The 19,302-nt window shown below is 40.1% G+C and overlaps 1 protein-coding gene across 1 annotated transcript in view; it reads right to left on the reverse strand.

Annotated features, from left to right (window-relative positions):
* ANKAR (ankyrin and armadillo repeat containing) overlaps positions 1–19,302 on the reverse strand; it is a 56,483-nt gene that overhangs the window by 18,150 nt on the left and 19,031 nt on the right. The window contains exons 8-12 of the mRNA XM_010862908.1: positions 13,840–14,041; positions 11,126–11,334; positions 7,261–7,365; positions 5,817–6,058; positions 3,112–3,280 (exon numbers count right to left, since the gene is read on the reverse strand). Coding sequence (XP_010861210.1) covers positions 3,112–3,280; positions 5,817–6,058; positions 7,261–7,365; positions 11,126–11,334; positions 13,840–14,041 — 927 coding nt within the window. The remainder of the gene's footprint in view (positions 1–3,111; positions 3,281–5,816; positions 6,059–7,260; positions 7,366–11,125; positions 11,335–13,839; positions 14,042–19,302) is intronic.

The following is a 19,302-nucleotide window of genomic DNA, read 5'->3' on the forward strand; positions in this document are numbered from 1 at the left end:
CAGTATCCTGCATTTTAACTTACCAGTAAAAAAAAATTTCTCCCATTCCTTATGAACATCAGTGTCTCCTAAATATTCCATTAATGCATGTCTCACATTTCCTTAAACATTTACATGTTTAAAAATAATGGGTTGTTTCTAACTCTTCACTGTTTTAAACAATGCTTAGGAAAAATCTTGGCACATTTCCTTCCTGTCTGTATATTTTTCCCCTTAGCATAGAGTCCTAGGAATTATTGGAATAACTGAATACATTCATGGTAGATTCATTTTCATTTTTCCCCCTTTTCTCTTTTTTAAATTGAAGTATAGTTGACATACAATATTATGTTCGTTTCAGATGTACAGGAAACTACCACCTCAAAAAGTAACTGTCTATTCCCATACAAAGTAATTTCAATATTATTGACCACATTCCTTGTGCTGTATATTACAGCCTCATGACTTACTTTATAACTGGAAATTTGTACCTCTTAATCCCTTTCACTTACTTTACACAACTCCCAAACCCCTTTGCCTGTGGCAATCACAGTTTTTTTCTCTGTATCTACAAGAGAAAAAGTACACTCTTTTCTCTGTATCTACTTTTTGTTTTGTTTGTTCATTTGTTTTCAGTTTTAGACTTCACATATAAGTGAATACAGTATTTCTTTGTCTGACTTATGTCACTTAGCATAATACCCTCTAGTTCCATCCATATTGTTGCCAATGGCAAGCTTTCATTCTTTCTGTGGCTGTGACTATTCCACTGTGTAAATATACTACATCTTTTTTATTCATTCACCTGTCAATAGCCACTTAGGTTGCTTCAATATCTTCATTATTGTAACTAATGCTGCATGGAACATGAAAGTGAAAGCCGCTCAGTCCTGTTTGACTCTTTATGACCCCATGGACTCTACACTCCATGGAATTCTCCAGGCCAGAATACTGGAGTGGGTAGCCTTTCCCTTGTCCAGGGGATCTTCTCAACCGAGGGATCAAACCCAGGCCTCCCGCATTGCAGGCGGATTCTTTACCAGCTGAGCCACATGGAACATAAGGGTGCTTTGATCTCTATAAATTAGCCTTTAAGTTTTCCTTGTGCAAATACCTAAAAGTGGATTTGCTGGATCATTTGTTAGTTCTATTCCATGTTGGCTGTACCAATTTACATTCCCTCCAACAGTGCACCAGAGTTCTTTTTTCTCCACACCCTTGCCAACGCTTGTTATTTGCTGTCTTTACAATGACAGCCCTTTGGACAGATGTGAAGTGACACCTCACTGTGGTTTTGATTCACGTTTCTCTGATGGTTAGTTATGTTGAACATCTTTTCATGTGTCTGTAGGAAACTGAAACTGTCTTAAAGGGTGCATGCAAAATCTCACACGCTCGGAGGCCCAGTGCAGAGAGGCAGCAGTGTGAAAGGTGCCTGGGTCAGACCTACTTGCTCATCTTGGAGAGCCTCCAGGGGAAGCAGGAGGCAGCTGGCACTCCACAGGGGAATGAGACACAGAGACAGCTAGTTCTGTGATCTCCCTCCACTGTGCTGATGCCGGCGGGCACATTTTGGAATCCTCCTTCTAGCCCATCAGTTGAAGAAGGCAATGGCACCCCACTCCAGTACTCTTGCCTGGAAAATCCCATGGATGGAGGAGCCTGGTAGGCTGCAGTCCATGGGGTTGCTAAGAGTCAGATACGACTGAGCGACTTCCCTTTCACTTTTCACTTTCATGCATTGGAGAAGGAAATGGCAACCCACTCCAGTGTTCTTGCCTGGAGAATCCCAGGGACGGGGGAGCCTGGTGGGCTGCCCTCTATGGGGGCACAGAGTCGGACACAACTGAAGTGACTTAGCAGCAGCAGCAGCCTATCAGTGCTAGGGGCCTGCCCCTCCCCTTCCACCAGCTTGCCTGTACCAGTTAATGACAGGCCTCACAACTAGCTACCCATCAGAATCTGCCCTGCCCGCCAGTTGCCCATAGCAACTACACAAGGCAAGGCCTCTCAGCCAACGAGACCAGAGGCCAGCCATGCCTACCAGTGTGCCTACAGTAGCTGGCCCCACTACAACAGGAGGGGGCATACAGCCCACATAAGGGCTGTATTGAGCATCTAGGTCTGATGGCCAGAGGGTAGCCTGAGGCTGGACCCCAAAGGACATCTCCTACATGAGGCCACTTCTCCAACCTACCCAATACACAGAAATAGATTCAGAGAATTAGGCAGAATGGGGAGACAGGTGAATATATTCCAAATGACTGTATGAATTTGTAACAAAGGAAAAGAACTTTCAAATGATTTCACTACATGAAAGAAGTTCTTAGATGATAATTGCTTAATTTGAAGTACTAAAGTAAAAGAAAACCTTCTGCAACAAACCACTTATCCATAACCTTGTCTTACATTATAGCCAACATAGTTATTCTGTATTCATTCTTAGAGAGCTAGAATAGAAAAAAAGATGATAAACTGAGCAGGAAGGAAAACATACAAGCTTTTCCCCAATTTTTTATTCCTCCTGCTTTCTCCCAATTTTTATCTCCCCATATGTGGGGGAAAACCACAGACTTGAAGTTCACACTGTTACGTGTATGCTCATTGGGATGAGAAAATTCTGACAGTCTAAGAGACCATTTGCAGTAGCTGCAGAAACTGCCTCATAGCTTCTGGTGTTCTTGGTATTTATATGCACTTCAGAGTCTGACAATTAGCCTAATTACCTCCTTATCTTGAATTTTGATATCCAATATCTCACAACAAATCTAAAGTCCTTATGTGACCTGAAAAATAGCTTCCAATGATCAAAATGTGTCTTATTCATCTAAGGAGACGTCTACTGGCATCCCTGGGCATATTAACTACATTATTTTTATTACTTGTGCCAATGTTTCCATTTTTTTAAATGTCTAGTTCAACATTTTTATACTTAATGGCTTTGAGAATCAATTCCTTTTATAAATCCAGTGGTTTAAATTTAAGTGTTTCAGAAGTTAAGTTATATTACACATGTCTAGATCCATCCTAAGTTAAATCCAGGACATCTATTCATCAATGACAAGTTCAAACCTTTATTTGCTTCACTTAATATTTCTGGTCACTTTAAAATATATAGAAATAGAGACTTACCTGAGTCAGAACTCAGAAATGAAATAAGGTATGGGATGCCTTTATGGTCTCTCACTGCTCTTTGGTTATTTTTGTTTCCCATACATAAGACCCGCACACAGTTCATCACATTTACTAGCACGCTTTCTATGTCTAAGTTTAAGAGATTTATCAGAGCTGGGATTCCATTCTAAAAATAAAATAGTATTTAATTATAATCAAATTTATTTAGGAGGTCTGCCATCTTTATTTAGAAACACAAGTCTATAATCTTTCTTGATATAAATATCTGCTTATTTAGGACAGAACAATTGCCCATAAACAAATGTGTGTACCGCTATGGTACATTAAGTGACAGTTGTCACAACTTTGAGCATGTCTTGAGCTTTAATTTTAAGGTGAGTATTCTATAAATATATTTTCTCTCATTATTGGCCATGCCATGCAGCATGAAGGATCTTTGTTCCCCAACCAGGGGTCAAACCTGCATTGGAAGTACAGAGTCCTAACCACTGGACAGCCAGGGGAATTCCTATAAATATATTTTCAAATAGCTTCCTTTATACCAAAATAATTTGAGGCTGCAAGTTCACTGTAACATTTAAGTGTCTAAAAGTGAAACAACTGAGTAATATCAATTGAATACAATGCCCATTTGGAAATATCTGTCATTGTATACATTGCACTGGTAATTGGCAGTTATATTTATATAACACAAAATATTCTTTTTAAATGTAAATATAGTTTACTAATTTTAAGTGGAGTAAAGATGGCACTTCTCCCTACTAGCAGTAATAATGAAAGAATATTAAACAACACAAGAAACAGAGGTGTAACATTATCTTCAATAAAGCTAGGAGACATCTGTAATGCTAAATGATAATAAATGTTTATGAGTAACCAACAGAGAGCCGAAGAATTGATGCTTTTGAACTGTGGTGTTGGAGAAGACTCTTGAGAGTCCCTTGGACTGCAAGGAGATCCAACCAGTCCATTCTGAAGGAGATCAGCCCTGGGATTTCTTTGGAGGGAATGATGCTGAAGCTGAAACTCCAGTACTTTGGCCACCTCATGTGAAGAGTTGACTCATTGGAAAAGACTCTGATGCTGAGAGGGATTGGGGGCAGGAGGAGAAGGGAACGACAGAAGATGAGATGGCTGGATGGCATCACTGACTCGATGGACATGAGTCTGAGTGAACTCTGGGAGTTGGTGATGGACAGGGAGACCTGGCGTGCTTCGATTCATGGGGTCGCAAAGAGTCGGACATGACTGAGCGACTGAACTGAACTGAACTGAACTGAGCCAACAGAGATGAGAGAGATTTCCCATGGCCACTGGCTACAGGAAATACTGGCAGAACACAGTTTTCTAAAGTAAATGGCTCTACTTTAAGGGACAAGGAAAATGCACACACACACAATTCCCTGTCTGGAACAATAGGAATGGGCGTGGAGGATGGCAACAGGATCTTCCCTGGACCAGTTAGTCATAAAGTGTTGAGAGTTAAGGAAGGCAAAGATGAATAAAGAATTATACTGATAAGATGTTTAGAAGAAGTAGACTTATTGGTGAGATAAAAAGAAAGAGACAGATTTTTACACTGTGGAGGAAATAGAAACGACATGATGGGTACTGTATCGCTGTCAGCTAAGGGAAAGCAAAGCTGAAAGGTCCCATGCATACAACCCTGCAGCCTATGTCATATTCTTGTAGCCTAGAACATGGACCTGGGCTCTTTCCCACATGCATTTCCTGCAAATAGCTAGATTAGAAAGATCATTCAAGCTGCTGCTGCTGCTGCTGCTAAGTCACTTCAGTCGTGTCCGACCGACTCCGTGAGACCCCATAGATGGCAGCCCACCAGGCTCCCCTGTCCCTGGGATTCTCCAGGCAAGAACACTGGAGTGGGTTTCCACCTCCTTCTCCAATGCATGAAAGTGAAAAGTGAAAGTGAAGTCGCTCAGTCGTGTCCAACTCCTAGCGACCCCATGGACTGCAGCCTACCAGGTTCCTCCATCCATGGGATTTTCCAGGCAAGAGAACTGGAGTGGGGTGCCATTGCCTTCTCCGCATTCAAGCTGAGTACTGATCAAAAAGGACCTAGAACAGGATCTGTTCAAACATATTATAAGAGAAAAAATAAAAAGAACTTATGACAGATAAAGAATGCTCATCAGAAAAAATATATCACAAAGTATACGAAAAACTTTAACTGAAAATGATTTTGATACTATCAGTGAAAAAATTATATTAGGCAATCACCTTTATAAAACAAGGGTGCACAGAAGAGACAGCAGGGCTCAGGGAAGATTTTTTTGAGACAAGGGGCAGTGAAATGGGTTGGAAAAGCCCAGGAAAGACGTGAAGAGATATAAAAGATAAACAGTAGTCCACACAAAAATAAATAAGGCCAAAAACATAGCAAGAGACAAGGAGGGTAGGACTGGGTGGGGGGAAATGGAATAAAATCAAACAGCGGGACTTCAGGACAGGGTTGACACACAGCCCTCACTGGGCCTGTTCTGGGCACAGAGCTCTTGTTCTTGCTCTTGTTCACTTTGGTACTCATGGTATTGTGGCTGGTTTGCTCTTTGCATCCTCACTGAGATTGGAATTCTCCCCTGGGAGTTTATGAGGGCCACTGCAGAATGAAAAGGGCATCTTTCTAGCTCCCATATGAGAGAGTCACTCAGTCAAAATGATGTTCTGTGAAAAGAGCTTACGTGTTTGGCAACAACATCCTTGTTTTCAAGTTGAGCGATGTCATATAGAATGACAGCGCAGCGAGAGTGTAGTTCAGGTTCCTCAGAAACCAGTAGGTTAATCAAAGCTGGAATGGCTCCCGCCTCTACTAAAGCATGCACTATACTTGGGTGGGTTGAGATATTACTCAATAACCCAACTGTTTTGCACTGTAATTTTATTTTGGAGCCTTTTAATAGATTGATTAATGCAGGAATGGTGCCTACAATGAAAAGATCAAGAAAGAGCATGGTTTGTAACTATTTGTAGCCAATTTATCATGATAGACTTAATATTTATGGGCATTGCCATATAAACAATTAGCAAATAATTTGATGAAATATTTATAAAATTATCATTTGAAACCACACCAATGCACGTTTCTGTCTTGTCTATAGTATGGGCAGTTCTCATTGTCTACACATTGGATTTTCACACAGCACACAATCATACATTTCATATTGGCAACACTAAGCCACCTTTGAAACACTGAATTTTGGCTTAAGATAATTGAAAAATAAAGTATTTGCACTACCATATGGTAGAGTTCACTTTGGTTATCGCATCAACTTTGCGTGGCAGTGGTATATGCAATTATTTGAGTACTTTATTATATTTTACCCATATTTTATATAAGTAGCCGTGAAAAATGAAAACACTTGGTTCAAAGATAGAAGTCAGTGGGCACGGTGAACATAGAAAATATGGCTTCAGTTGGATGCTTGTTACTTAGGTTCAGTGTGAAGGAAAAACACTATTCAAAAACTTTTTGTACTTGTTTTTAGGAACATGTTAGGGGACTGCCTATAACCTTTTCATTCATTCATTTATTCAATCAATCAATATTTCTGAAGCATCTCATTTGGGCCCAATATTCACATTAGAGTAATGGCTACCATAATGGATAGTGTAGATAGAATATTTCCATCATTTCAGAAAGTTATAATTGGTAGTGCTGTTCTCAAAACAATCCTATGAGGTAGCAACTATTTTACTAATGAGGAAATTAAGCATACAGAAAAGTAAGCAATCAGTCTAAGTTCTAAATTCAGAGCTAGTTACAGACCCAGGCCTGATCCTGTAACTGCTATTTTTATAAATAAAGTGTACAAATAGAGAAAAGGGATAATTTTTAAGTGAAAGTAAACATACAGGTAGTATGGTAAATTAATTTAATATAACTTTTAAGCTTGCAAAGTTTTAGAGAAATGAGCTTTATATAGTTTTTAGTCCTGTGCCACTTTCACTTGAAATATAAAATTCAAGGTTTACAGGTAAAGGGAATTATCTTAGAAAAAAAGAAAAATAGAAACTTAAGATCAACTGAAAAGTTTTCTTCACAATTAAAAATACGTTTTAAAGTTAGTGGGCATAGCTCTGCATAAAATAGCATGAGTAAAAGATAGCTGATAGATTTTACATCACCTGCATCCAAAATACATTTCCAGTATTCATCATGTGCTAAGCAGATAACTTCTAAGGACATGACGGCCATCATCCTTCGCTTATAGCTTTCACACTGCAACATTTCTGATAAGTATTCAACAGAAAAATACACGTTGTAATTTCACAAGAGGTAAGAGAACGGTTGACTGTTTCTGTATAGGCCAACTGAAGCCATGAGTTGAGATCACCAACATCACCATCAACTGCATTCTTTAAATTTCCCTCTGTGCACGTGAGGTGCTTAGACAGACTGAACACCCATGATCTTCAAAGTTTATAATCTATAGAATTAGCATAAAATATCCTAAAATTCTTTATCTTTGGCCTGAATGACTTAGATTGGGCAGTCACAGGGTTCAAAAATCATCTGGAAAATAATATAGCTCTTATGCCTGAAATCACTTGAATAAAATTTGAGTATAGGTTTTCAAGCATAGCAAAGTAAACTACATTACTGTCAATAAAAATCTGTTGCTTTTGTTCAGTTGCTAAGTTGTGTCTTACTCTTTGCGGCTGTACCACACCGGGCTTCTCTGTCCACAATCTCCCTGAGTTTGCTCAAATTCATGTCCATTGAATCAGTGAAGCTATCTAACCATCTCATCCTCTGCCACCCCCTTCTCCATTTGCCTTCAGTCTTTCCCAGCATTAAATCATATATGAAGCTTTATACATTGCCTGAGTATGAAGAAGATACTTTTAAAAACCTTGAATGAACTTATACTCCAAATGGGAAATAATACAAATATACAGGATTCTAAACAATTTATCTGGTGCAAACAAAGCCTCATAGAAATATCTTCATTCATCTCTTTTTACCCAGCCCCCATAATAACAAATCTAGTCCCAGCTTCTACCTAGGTAGCTGACTCCATGGTATTCTCTTTTAAAATTCAGGTTCCAATCCAAGAGCTAATCCTGGAAAGTTTTAACTCCTGTCCATCAAGTCAGTGATGCCATCCAACCATCTCATCCTCTGCCATCCCCTTCTCTTCCTGCCTTCAATCTTTCCCATCATCAGGGTCTTTTTTCAGTGAGTCAGTTCTTCAAATCACATGGCCAAATTACTGGAGCTTCAGCTTCAGCATCGGTCCTTCCAATGAATATTCAGGACTGATTTCTTTTAGGATCGACTGGTTTGATCTCCTTGCTGTTCAAGGGACTCTCAGGAGTCTTCTCCAATATCCCAGTTCAAAAGCATCAATTCTTCATCACTCAGCTTTCTTTATGGTCCAACTCTCACACCCATACATGAGTACTAAAAAAAACATAGCTTTGACTAGACGGATCTTTGGTGGCAAAGTAATGTCTCTGCTTTTTAATATACTGTCTAGGTTTGTCATAGCTTCTTCCAAGGAGCAAGCGTCTTTTCATTTCATGGCTGCAGTCACCATCTGCAGTGATTTTGGAGCCCAAGAAAATAGTCTGTCACTGTTTCCATTGTTTCCATCTATATGCCATGATGGAACCAGATGCCATGATCTTCATTTTTTGAATGTTGAGCTTTAAGCCAGCTTTTTCACTCTCCTCTTTCACTTTCACCAAGAGGCTCTCTAGTTCCTCTTCACTTTCTGCCATAAGGGTGGTGTCATCTGCATTTCTGAGGTTATTGATATTTCTCCTGGCAATCTTGATTCCAGCCTGTGCTTCATCCAGCCCAGCATTTCGCATGATGTACTCTGCATAGAAGTTAAATAAGCAGGGTGACATATACAGCATTGATGTACTCCTTTGCCGATTTGGAACCAGTCCATTGTTTCCTGTCTGGTTCTAACTGTTGCTTCTTGACCTGCAAACAGATTTCTCAGGAGGCAGGTAAGGTGGTCTGGTATTCCCATCTCTTTAAGGATCTTCCACAGTTTTTTGTGATCCACATAGTCAAAGGCTTTAGCATAGTCAATGAAGCAGAAGCAGATGTTTTTCTGGAATTTTCTTGCTTTTCTATGATACAACTTACCACTGTATTTCAAATGTGTTAGCCTTTATCAAAAGTAACAAGATACTCTTCTTAGTTTCTCCTATATATACATATACACATACTATCTATATATATGGGTATATTTATACTGTTTATATATAAATATACATAATATCTATATACATATCTATGGATAGTATATATATGCATATCTATATATCTGATATAGATATACAGATATATATTTGAAGGTAAGTGAAAGTCATTTAGTCATGTCCGACTCTTTGCAACCCCATGGACTCTACTGCCCATGGAATTCTCCAGGCCAGAATACTGGAGTGGGTAGCTGTTCCCTTCTCCAGGGGATCTTCTGAACCCAGGGATTGAACCCAGGTCTCCCACATTGCAGGCAGATTCTTTACCAGCTGAGCCACCAGGGAAGCCCAGATATAGATTTAGATAGATATATATTATATATACATATCTATACATATCTATAGATATATTGGAGAAGGAAATGGCAACCCACTCCAGTGTTCTTGCTTGGAGAATCCCAGGGATGGGGGAGCCTGGTGGGCTGCCATCTATGGGGTCGCACAGAGTCAGACACGACTGAAGCGACTTAGCAGCAGCAGCAGCAGCATAGATACATACATCTATCTATAGATATGCATCATATATACAATGTCACAGCAAACATTATCCTCAATGGTGAAAAATTGAAAGCATTTCCTCTAAAGTCAGAAATAAGACAAGGGTGCCCACTCTCACCACTACTATTCAACATAGTTTTAGAAGTCTTAGCCTCAGCAATGAGAGAAGGAAAGATATACAGTGATATATATGCACACAAATAAACATTGAAAACCCTATCCAGTATCTCTTGGGCTGATATAGTATATATCTACATTTATTTCTCTGTCTATATCTATAGATAGTATATATATAAACATATATCTATGTATCACCTAGAGGTGATAATTTCCTTATTTTATTTCATCTGCTTAGTTTTCTCTGTACCTGTTGGTCATTCCTCCCACATTTTCCTGCTGGTCTGGGTACACTCTTTCCATTCTGGGACTTCCCTTTGCTATCATCTTTGAAATTTGCTTTGCTTTTCTCTTGGTTCAGATTCCCAGTTTCCAGTTAGTCAGAGAGAATTCCCTCTTTAGATCTGTAGGTCTTTCCAGGTTAGCCTTTGCAGAAAGCTCTCCAGCCAGCCTAGTGGGGATTTGTAGTCCAAATCTGAGATGTTCTCAGCTTTCCCGTAGTTGGCTTGGAATGGGTTTCTCTGGTCTGCTAAGTCCTGGGATTTGCCTGTCTGCTTTCAACATTTTATCGCTTCTTCTGGTTTTCTCTTCAGTGCTTGCTTGCTGCTATTTAATTGCCATGTAATTTTAGTTGGGACTTAGGAGGGAGTAAAATTAGATGTGTACATTCAGTTGGCCAGTAATTCTTACCTTTATAATATTTCTGGCTAGATCAAATAAAAATTGAGTGGGGGGAATGCAAATAGAATTTTTTCATACAACATTATCAAAATATGAGGAAAGATGTTGCTGAAACTGTTTCTAAAATTAGGAGGTGAGGAATAAATCTTGTATTTTCCACTCAAACTTTAATTTCCTATTTCTTCTTCTTCTTCTTCTTTTTTTTTGATGAAACAGAGGATGGTTGCTTTTGGAGAAAGTTGAAAAAGTAAAAACAAATGTAATTGTATAAATTATCATCTGGGTTATCTTATTTTAATTCAGAAATAAAACTAATTTTTCACATACAAAAATAGTTCAGTATTTTTGTATTTTTGGTTTTAACTCAAAATATGATGCATGCTTTATTTGTTCTATTTCAGAGTGCATATCAATAATTAAATTGAATAATGATAAGAACATTTATTTATAAAGAGAGTATGTGTTCCATACTCACCAACCAATGTTTTCCAAACTGGGAGTTCAGGAATATTTAACTCTATTATATGCTTGAGCACCTCTGTGTGAAAGGTTAGCACTGATAAATGAATGATGTTATTTCCTTTAATATCTGTTTTTCTCCAGTTAGCACCAAGAGAAAGCAGGTATTGAATAGAGTCCAGGGCTCCCGATGTGGCAGCAAGAAGCAGTGGGGTACACTGATTCCTAAAAACAGAGGAAAACCTGGTAACAACTGAGCACACGTATAGTGTCGAAATCCCTTTTTGGAAAGCTATCCAAACCGCTGTTGGAGGAACTCTGGTGGCTACATCACCTTCTCTTCCTTCCACAGTGTTCTTCTGTAGATACCACAGGTAAATACATTTGCCTCCCTGGCCTTAGTTGTCCCCACCCTCCCTCCCAACTTAGTTATCATGCCTTGTAATCTGTTCAGAAGTTGACATAATCTGTACAGAGGTCTTAGAATATGCCATCTCACTGATTCGTCACAACAAGTGAATGAATGAAGGTGAAGAAGCAAGGCAAGTATGATCAGCCCATTTTACAAATGATGAAACTGAGGCTCAGACAGTGTGTCAACCCGTCTCTTTAGAACTCACGTCCACTTCTCAAATGCCAGCGTCCTCAGTGTGGCGGAAACCAATACTTTTTGTCAAAAACTCAGGATCAGCTTTTTAGACAGTGAAGGTCTTTTGGCTGGGCACAAGACTGGCCAGCCCAATGCCACGTTTCCTCGCTTCCCATGTGGATGGTATGGCCACACGACTGAGTTTGGCCCGTGTGGTGTTAGTAGAAGTTACCTGGCGATTTCTTAAAGAGAAATGGAGTGTGCCATTACTTGTCCTCTCTCTTTCTCTCAAGGCTAGAATGCAGGCACAATAATGAGAGCAGAAGTGGTCATTCTGTACCAGAATAGGGGAACCACACACGAAGACGCCACAACAGGACCTCTGGTTTCTCATACTGCCAGCCCATTACACCAGCGTTCGACCGCCAGCCTAGACTTCACGAAAAAGAACTACATTTATCCTTATTTAAAATACAGATACTTGGGGCCCTCTTTGTCAAGGCAACCTCGACTATAACTTTACTAACAGATCTATTGAATAACAGTGTGACCTTAAGCAAACTGGATTACTTTATTGTCCATAAAAGAATGAGAGTACCAACAATCAGCTTATTAGCACAGCCTTCATGCATAGTCTCCTTTCCTTTTTTCACCATATTACATGGCCTCAAATATTAATTTTCTAGTCCTTACAACCATGCCTTCTGAACCCCTTTCTCTTGCTGCCTGTCCTTAAACTCACTAATATCCAGCTGGCCCAGGCCTCTCCTCTATCCTCTTTTTCCTGGGCCCAGGGAAAACTTGTCCTTTATGAGTAAACATCTCTTCATTTTCTCCCTTTTCTATTTGAACAAGAATGTTTTCTTCCTGTTCCTTTCTTTCTCCTACTCAGTGGTAGGAATAAAGGTTACTTCTATAATACTTCTAACACCATTGCTCTGATTTCCCTCGCTTGAAAAATAGGTTATCAGATTATATTACCCTTTCCAGGTCCGCACTGCCACTGCCCTCCTGCCAGTGGGTCCCTTCCACCATCCTAGCTCATGCATTGGCTGCCTCACCAACATGCCTCCTTTCTGTTATCAGTGACTTCAACACCCATGCTAACCACCATCTGTGTCCTGGTCACGCGGGTCCCCATCATACCCTCCTGATCTGTCTCCATATCACACATGGTCACACTTCTCATGAGCTCCACATAGATCTTAACCTTGGTAACTGTCCTCTCTATAAATCCTTGGCTTGTTCCTTATGTTCACAGATAGCTTCTTACTTCAACTTCTCATTTTCAACTGTTTGACGTTTTTAGTGCTTCCAGTCTTTTACCCCACTTGCGCTCAAAGACACACTGTCAAAGCACGACAGAACTAAGAACTGCACTCTGACCTCCACTTCTCTTGGCTCTTTCCAGAGTCTATTTGCCAGAGATCCTGGTTTCCAGAAAGCTTTCTCCACACGCATCTCTGCCCCAACCTAGGGAGGATTTGTTTCTACAATGAATAATAATGGACAAGTTGTTTGAAGATTCAGAGATATCTGAAACTCTGCCTAGATCAAAACAATAGCCTGGTAGCTAGATTACTGGCCAAGAAAGTACCCTCAGGAGAAGTTTGCCTTCACCCTAAAGGTCGCGAGCTAGCTAAGATGTAAAACAGAACATTGCATGGGATGTTGCCCTGTTGCAAAGTTTTTCCCTCTTTGTATTGTCTTCCTGTCTTGGATACCACTAGATATTTCTCCTCTTGTCCATGGTCTGTCCACCTTGGCCTGGAGCGGCCTCCTGGTTGTATAAGGCTCAATTTAGAACAAATTCCTCCTTCCCTTGTTTCGTGTTTCTTCTAAGACACTAAGTAGTTAACTTGATAAACTAATCTGTAGAACCACCCTTTGGGAAAAGGTTAGGAAAAAGTTCCTAGGACTTACTCCTTATTCTTCCAGAAAACTTGTATAGGTTAACAGAAGTTCGATCTTTATAAATTCTAAAGATAAGTGGTAGAAGAAGATAGTGACCAGAAAAGGCAGCAGAGTAAGCCCAACATAGCCTTTGAAATCAGTCATAACAACCGTTCCTTTTAGGGTCAGTGCTTGGGGCAAGACATGAAAGCAGAAATTTGTATTTTTACAAATGATTAGTAACTTACTCAGCTGTTGCCTCAGCTTCTAGTAAACTAGGATCCTTCCTGCAGAGAACAATTATGATGCAGATATTGTCATAGAAAGCAGCAAAGTGAATTGGCATCCAGCCTCTTTTTTCAGAAAGTGTATAATCAGCTTTGAAACAGAGTAGACAGATGGTTGTTTCTAAGGAGCAAGCCTGAGCTGCCAGATGTAGAGGTGTTGGACCTAGAATGGATAGACAATTACTTCAGTGCTCAAAGATCTAACATTCCTAAAAAACGTGCCTTTTTATTAATCATGCCCAACCACCGAGCTTAGTTCTGTGTGATATAAAAGCTCTAAGAAGATCACTAAAAGGATTTAGGCAACTCTATATTTCTTTAACTTGGGATACCTGACCATTAAAAATAAATACTTCTTTATAAGTTATGAAGAATAAATATAACACTCAAAATATTAAATATTTGAAAATTTAAGTCAATATATAAAATAGTCTTATCAGTGTTATAAACTATTTCTTGTTTAAATAATTTTCCATTTTATTCAAATGCTTTGTAGTAAGATAAAGTTCTTTAAAATTAAAAATATATATATGCTCATAAAAGATTTCTATGTCACTAAATCCTGGTGGGTATTTTTCAATTCTTATCTTCTCAACAGTAAGTTGAACACTTCGGTTTTAAAATGGTTTCTTCCCCTGGCTTTTGAGGTATGAGACCCTCTTATTTTTCTCCAATTTATCTGGCTACTTATTGTGCAGTCTCTTTTGGGACCTTTTCATTATCCTGATGTCAAAATGAGCCTTAAGACTTTTAGCTCCTCAATGGCTTCATTTACAACCTATAAATTGATGACTCCTAGGATTATGCCTATAGATCTGATTTATTCTCCAAGTTCCAGATCCGTTATCTCGCTAGGCATCTCCACACCCCCTTCAAACTTATCATATTCAAAAACTGACCTCCCATCTTTTCCTCCAAACTTGATCCTCTTTCATTGCTCCCTAATTCATGAAGGATGTTGTCATCCAGCCAGTTCTACAAACCACAAACCTGGAAGAGTCCTCTTATTTCAGCTTCATAACCAGCTCTCATTACTAAGTCTGGGGATTCCCAAGAGGCTCAGCGTCCGCCTGCCAAGGCAGGAGATGCGGGTTCAATCCCTGGGTTGGGAAGATCTGCTAAAATAAGAAATGGCAACCCACTCCAGTATTCTTGCTGGGATAATCTCATGGACAGAGGAGCCTGGTGGGCTACAGTCCAGGATGTTGTAAAGACTTGGACATGACTGAGTGACTGAGCACACACGCACATCACCAAGTCTAAGTATCTTTAGAACCTCAACTGATATCCCCACTTTGCTCTTGCCCTTCCCAATTCACTTTTCAAAATGTAAATCTGATCTTTTTTATCTCTTGTTTAAAACTCTTTAGTGGCTTCCTGAGGCCACTTGATAATGATGCACAAAAAAAGGATGCACTAGCTCCAACTTAACCTGAACCATCTCCCCTCCAAGAAGAAAAAGAAAGGAAGAAAGAGGGAAGAAAGAGAGAGAGGTAAGTTAGATGGAAAGAAATGCAACACACACACCTTGCTCTCTTCATTCTTGTAGCTCCTCAAACATACAGTGACTGACCACACATTCCAGGCTCCCAGGAAAGCACTGGTCTATGCCTGTTGCCCAGCATAATAATTAATAGTGCCCATTCATTTTCAAACTCCTTGATTTGGATGATGAATTATTGATCACTCTGGGCTATTTCTGCTGTCTGAAAGCTTCCTTCTCCCAAACAATACCTCTATGATTGGGGTCTACCTAAATCTTATTTATTCCTCAGCCAAAGTGGTATTTCCTCAGTGAAGCACTGTTTTTCTCCCAACTCAGAAAATTTCAATGGCTTCCTGCCTGTCTTAGCAGTCTAAGTTCTATATCATCAGTTCAGTTCAGTTCAGTTCAGTCACTCAGTTGTGTCCGACTCTTTGCGACCCTATGAATCGCAGCACGCCAGGACTCCCTGTCCATCACCAACTCCCGGAGCTCACCCAAACTCATGTCCATTGATTTGGTGATGCCATCCAGCCATCTCATCCTCTGTTGTCCCCTCTTCCTCCTGCCCTCAATCCCTCCCAGCATCAGAGTCTTTTCCAATAAGTCAACTCTTTGCATGATGTAGCCAAAGTACTGGAGTTTCAGCTTTACCATCAGTCCTTCCAAAGAAATCCCAGGGCTGATCTCCTTCAGAATGGACTGGTTGGATCTCCTTGCAGTCCAAGGGACTCTCAAGAGTCTTCTCCAACACCACAGTTCAAAAGCATCAATTCTTCGGCACTCAGCTTTCTTCACAGTCCAACTCTCACATTCATACATGACCACTGGAAAAACCATAGCCTTGACTAGATGGACCTTTGTTGGCAAAGTAATGTCTCTGCTTTTGAATATGCTACCTAGGTTGGTCATAACTTTCCTTCAAGGAGTAAGCGTCTTTTAATTTCATGGCTGCAGTCACCATCTGCAGTGATTCTGGAGCCCCCCGCCACACTCCCCCGCCAAAAATAAAGTCTGACACTGTTTCCACTGTTTCCCCATCTATTTCCCATGAAGTGATGGGACCAGATGCCATGATCTTCGTTTTCTGAATGTTGAGCTTTAAGCCAACTTTTTCACCTTCCTCTTTCACTTTCATCAAGAAACTTTTTAGTTCTTCTTCACTTTATGCTATAAGGGTGGTGTCATCTGCATATCTGAGGTTATTGATATTTCTCCCAGCAATCTTGATTCCAGCTTGTGCTTCTTCCAGCCCAGTGTTTCTCATGATGTACTCTGCATAGAAGTTAAATAAGCAGGGTGACAATATACAGACTGACATACTCCTTTTCCTATTTGGAACCAGTCTGTTGTTCCATGTCCAGTTCTAACCATTGCTTCCTGATATGCATATAGGTTTCTCAAGAGGCAGGTCAGGTGGTCTGGTATTCCCATCTCTTTCAGAATTTTCCACAGTTTTTGTGATCCACACAGTCAAAGGCTTTGGCATAGTCAATAAAGCAGAAATAGATGTTTTTCTGGAAATCTCTTGCTTTTTTGATGATCTAGCAGATGTTGGCAATTTGATCTCTGGTTCCTCTGCCTTTTCTAAAACCAGCTTGAACATCTGGAAGTTCATGGTTCACGTATTGCTGAAGCCTGGCTTGGAGAATTTTGAGCATTACTTTACTAGCGTGTGAGATGAGTGCAATTGTGTGGTAGTTTGAGCATTCTTTGGCATTGCCTTTCTTTGGGATTGGAATGAAAACTGACCTTTTTCAGTCCTGTAGCCACTGCTGAGTTTTCCAAATTTGCTGGCATATTGAGTGCAGCCCTTTCACAGCATCATCTTCCAGGATTTGAAATAGCTCAACTGGAATTTCATCACCTCCACTAGCTTTATTCGTAGTGATGCTTTCTAAGGCTCACTTGATTTCACTTTCCAGGATGTCTGGCTCTAGGTGAGTTATCACACCATTGTGATTATCTGGGTCATGAAGATCTTTTTTGTAGTTTTTCTGTGTATTCTTGCCACCTCTTCTTAATGTCTTCTGCTTCTGTTAGGTCCATACCATTTCTGTCCTTTATCGAGCCCATCTTTGCATGAAATGTTCCCTTGGTATCTCTAATTTTCTTGAAGAGATCTCTAGTCTTTCCCATTCTGTTGTTTTCCTCTATTTCTTTGCATTGATCGCTGAGAAAGGCTTTCTTATTTTTCCTTGCTATTCTTTGGAACTCTGCATTCAGATGCTTATATCTTTCCTTTTCTCTTTTGCTTTTCGCTTCTCTTCTTTTCACAGCTATTTGTAAGGCCTTCTCAGACAGCCATTTGGCTTTTTTGCATTTCTTTTCCATGGGGATGGTCTTGATCCCAATCTCCTGTACAATGTCACGAACTTCTGTCCATAGTTCATCAGGCACTCTATCAGATCTAGTCCCTTAAATCTATTTCTCATTTCCACTGTATAATCATAAGGAATTTGATTAGGTCATACCTGAATGGTCTAGTGGTTTTGCCTACTTTCTTCAATTTGAGTCTGAATTCGGCAATAAGGAGTTCATGATCTGAGCCACAGTCAGCTTCCAGTCTTGTTTTTGCTGACTGTATCATAGCCTTTAATAATATATAACATCTGAGCCAAATCTAATTATTTAAAATTATTGCTTAGTCTTCTAGTTTCTGGTCTAGCATGTAGCTTAAAATTCCCCAATCCTTCCTAATAGCAAAGAAAAACTTGAACAAGCTGAAAAATGAACAGCTCTTCTCAGATCCATTAGAGAAGTGAGGTCACAGGGCAGAAATGCTGGTCCTAAAACTAGAGAGGTAGACAGGAAGATTACAGAGAGCCACAGCTTATGGAGCAGAAACCCAAGAGCAGAAACCTCCACAGGGTCTTCTTCTCCTCTCTATCCTCTTCCAAAAAATACGTCAGCGCAACCTAGGGGCAGGAATAATATTCTTACATCCCCCTCTTACTCCTTTTAAAGTATGTTTAATAGGAATTTAGGATCTTGGCTCGCACCCAGGCCCTCTGAATCAGTCTTCATTTAACAAGATACATGTGATTCCTACACACTTGAAAGTTTTACCCCATAATAGTGGGATAAAGTGCCCTCCCCTTGACATAAGCAATGTCTGATGGTGTTTTTGGTCGTCACGTCTGGAGTGCGGGTCACTAGTGGCATTTAGTGGGTAGAGGCCAGGGACTCTATTAGACATCTTACAGTGCGCAGGCAGCCCTCACATCACAGAACTGGCAAGCCCATCACGTCAGGAGTACTGAGGCTGAGATACACTGTCCTAGTCTCCTCGAATCAGGGACATTCTGAAGGGATTTATATAGTCTGAAGAAATTCTCGGGTAAAGAAAGAACTCTGGTCTAAAGAACAGATGCTTTCTTGGGACCTTTCTCTCTCTCTCTCTTTCCTGAACGTCTACAGTACATTACTCTATACGAATAATGTCAGTGATTGTGAAATACTTCCCTGCCTTCATCCATCATGTGTTCACTCAATAACCATTCCTGACCACCTACCATGCTGGGCTTTCTTCTAGGATACCAATGCAAAGTAAACCAAATTCTTGCCCTTTATAGACCTTATATTCAATTCAGGGAGTCAGAGTAAACAAATAAATATTATACAAGGTAGCCATAAGTAATATTTAGAAAAGCAAAAGAAAAAAATAGAGCATGAATGCAAGAAGTATACCATTGCTCAGCCGTGTCCGAATCTTTGTGGCCCCATGGGCTGTAACCCACCAGGCTCCTCTGCCCATGGGATTCTCCAAGCAAGAATACTGGAGTCGGTAGCCATTGCCTTCTCCAGGAAATCTGACCCAGGGATCAAACCCAGGTCTTCTGCATTGCAGGCAGATTCTTTACCATCTGAGCCACCAGGGAAGCCTTACTGGGCTGTAAATTCCTACAGTGTAGATGGGCCAGTAGATAAGCTTCCTTTGT

This window comes from Bison bison, unplaced genomic scaffold, assembly GCF_000754665.1.
Source record: "Bison bison bison isolate TAMUID 2011002044 unplaced genomic scaffold, Bison_UMD1.0 scf7180017864485, whole genome shotgun sequence".
NCBI classification, from domain to species: Eukaryota; Metazoa; Chordata; class Mammalia; order Artiodactyla; family Bovidae; genus Bison; species Bison bison.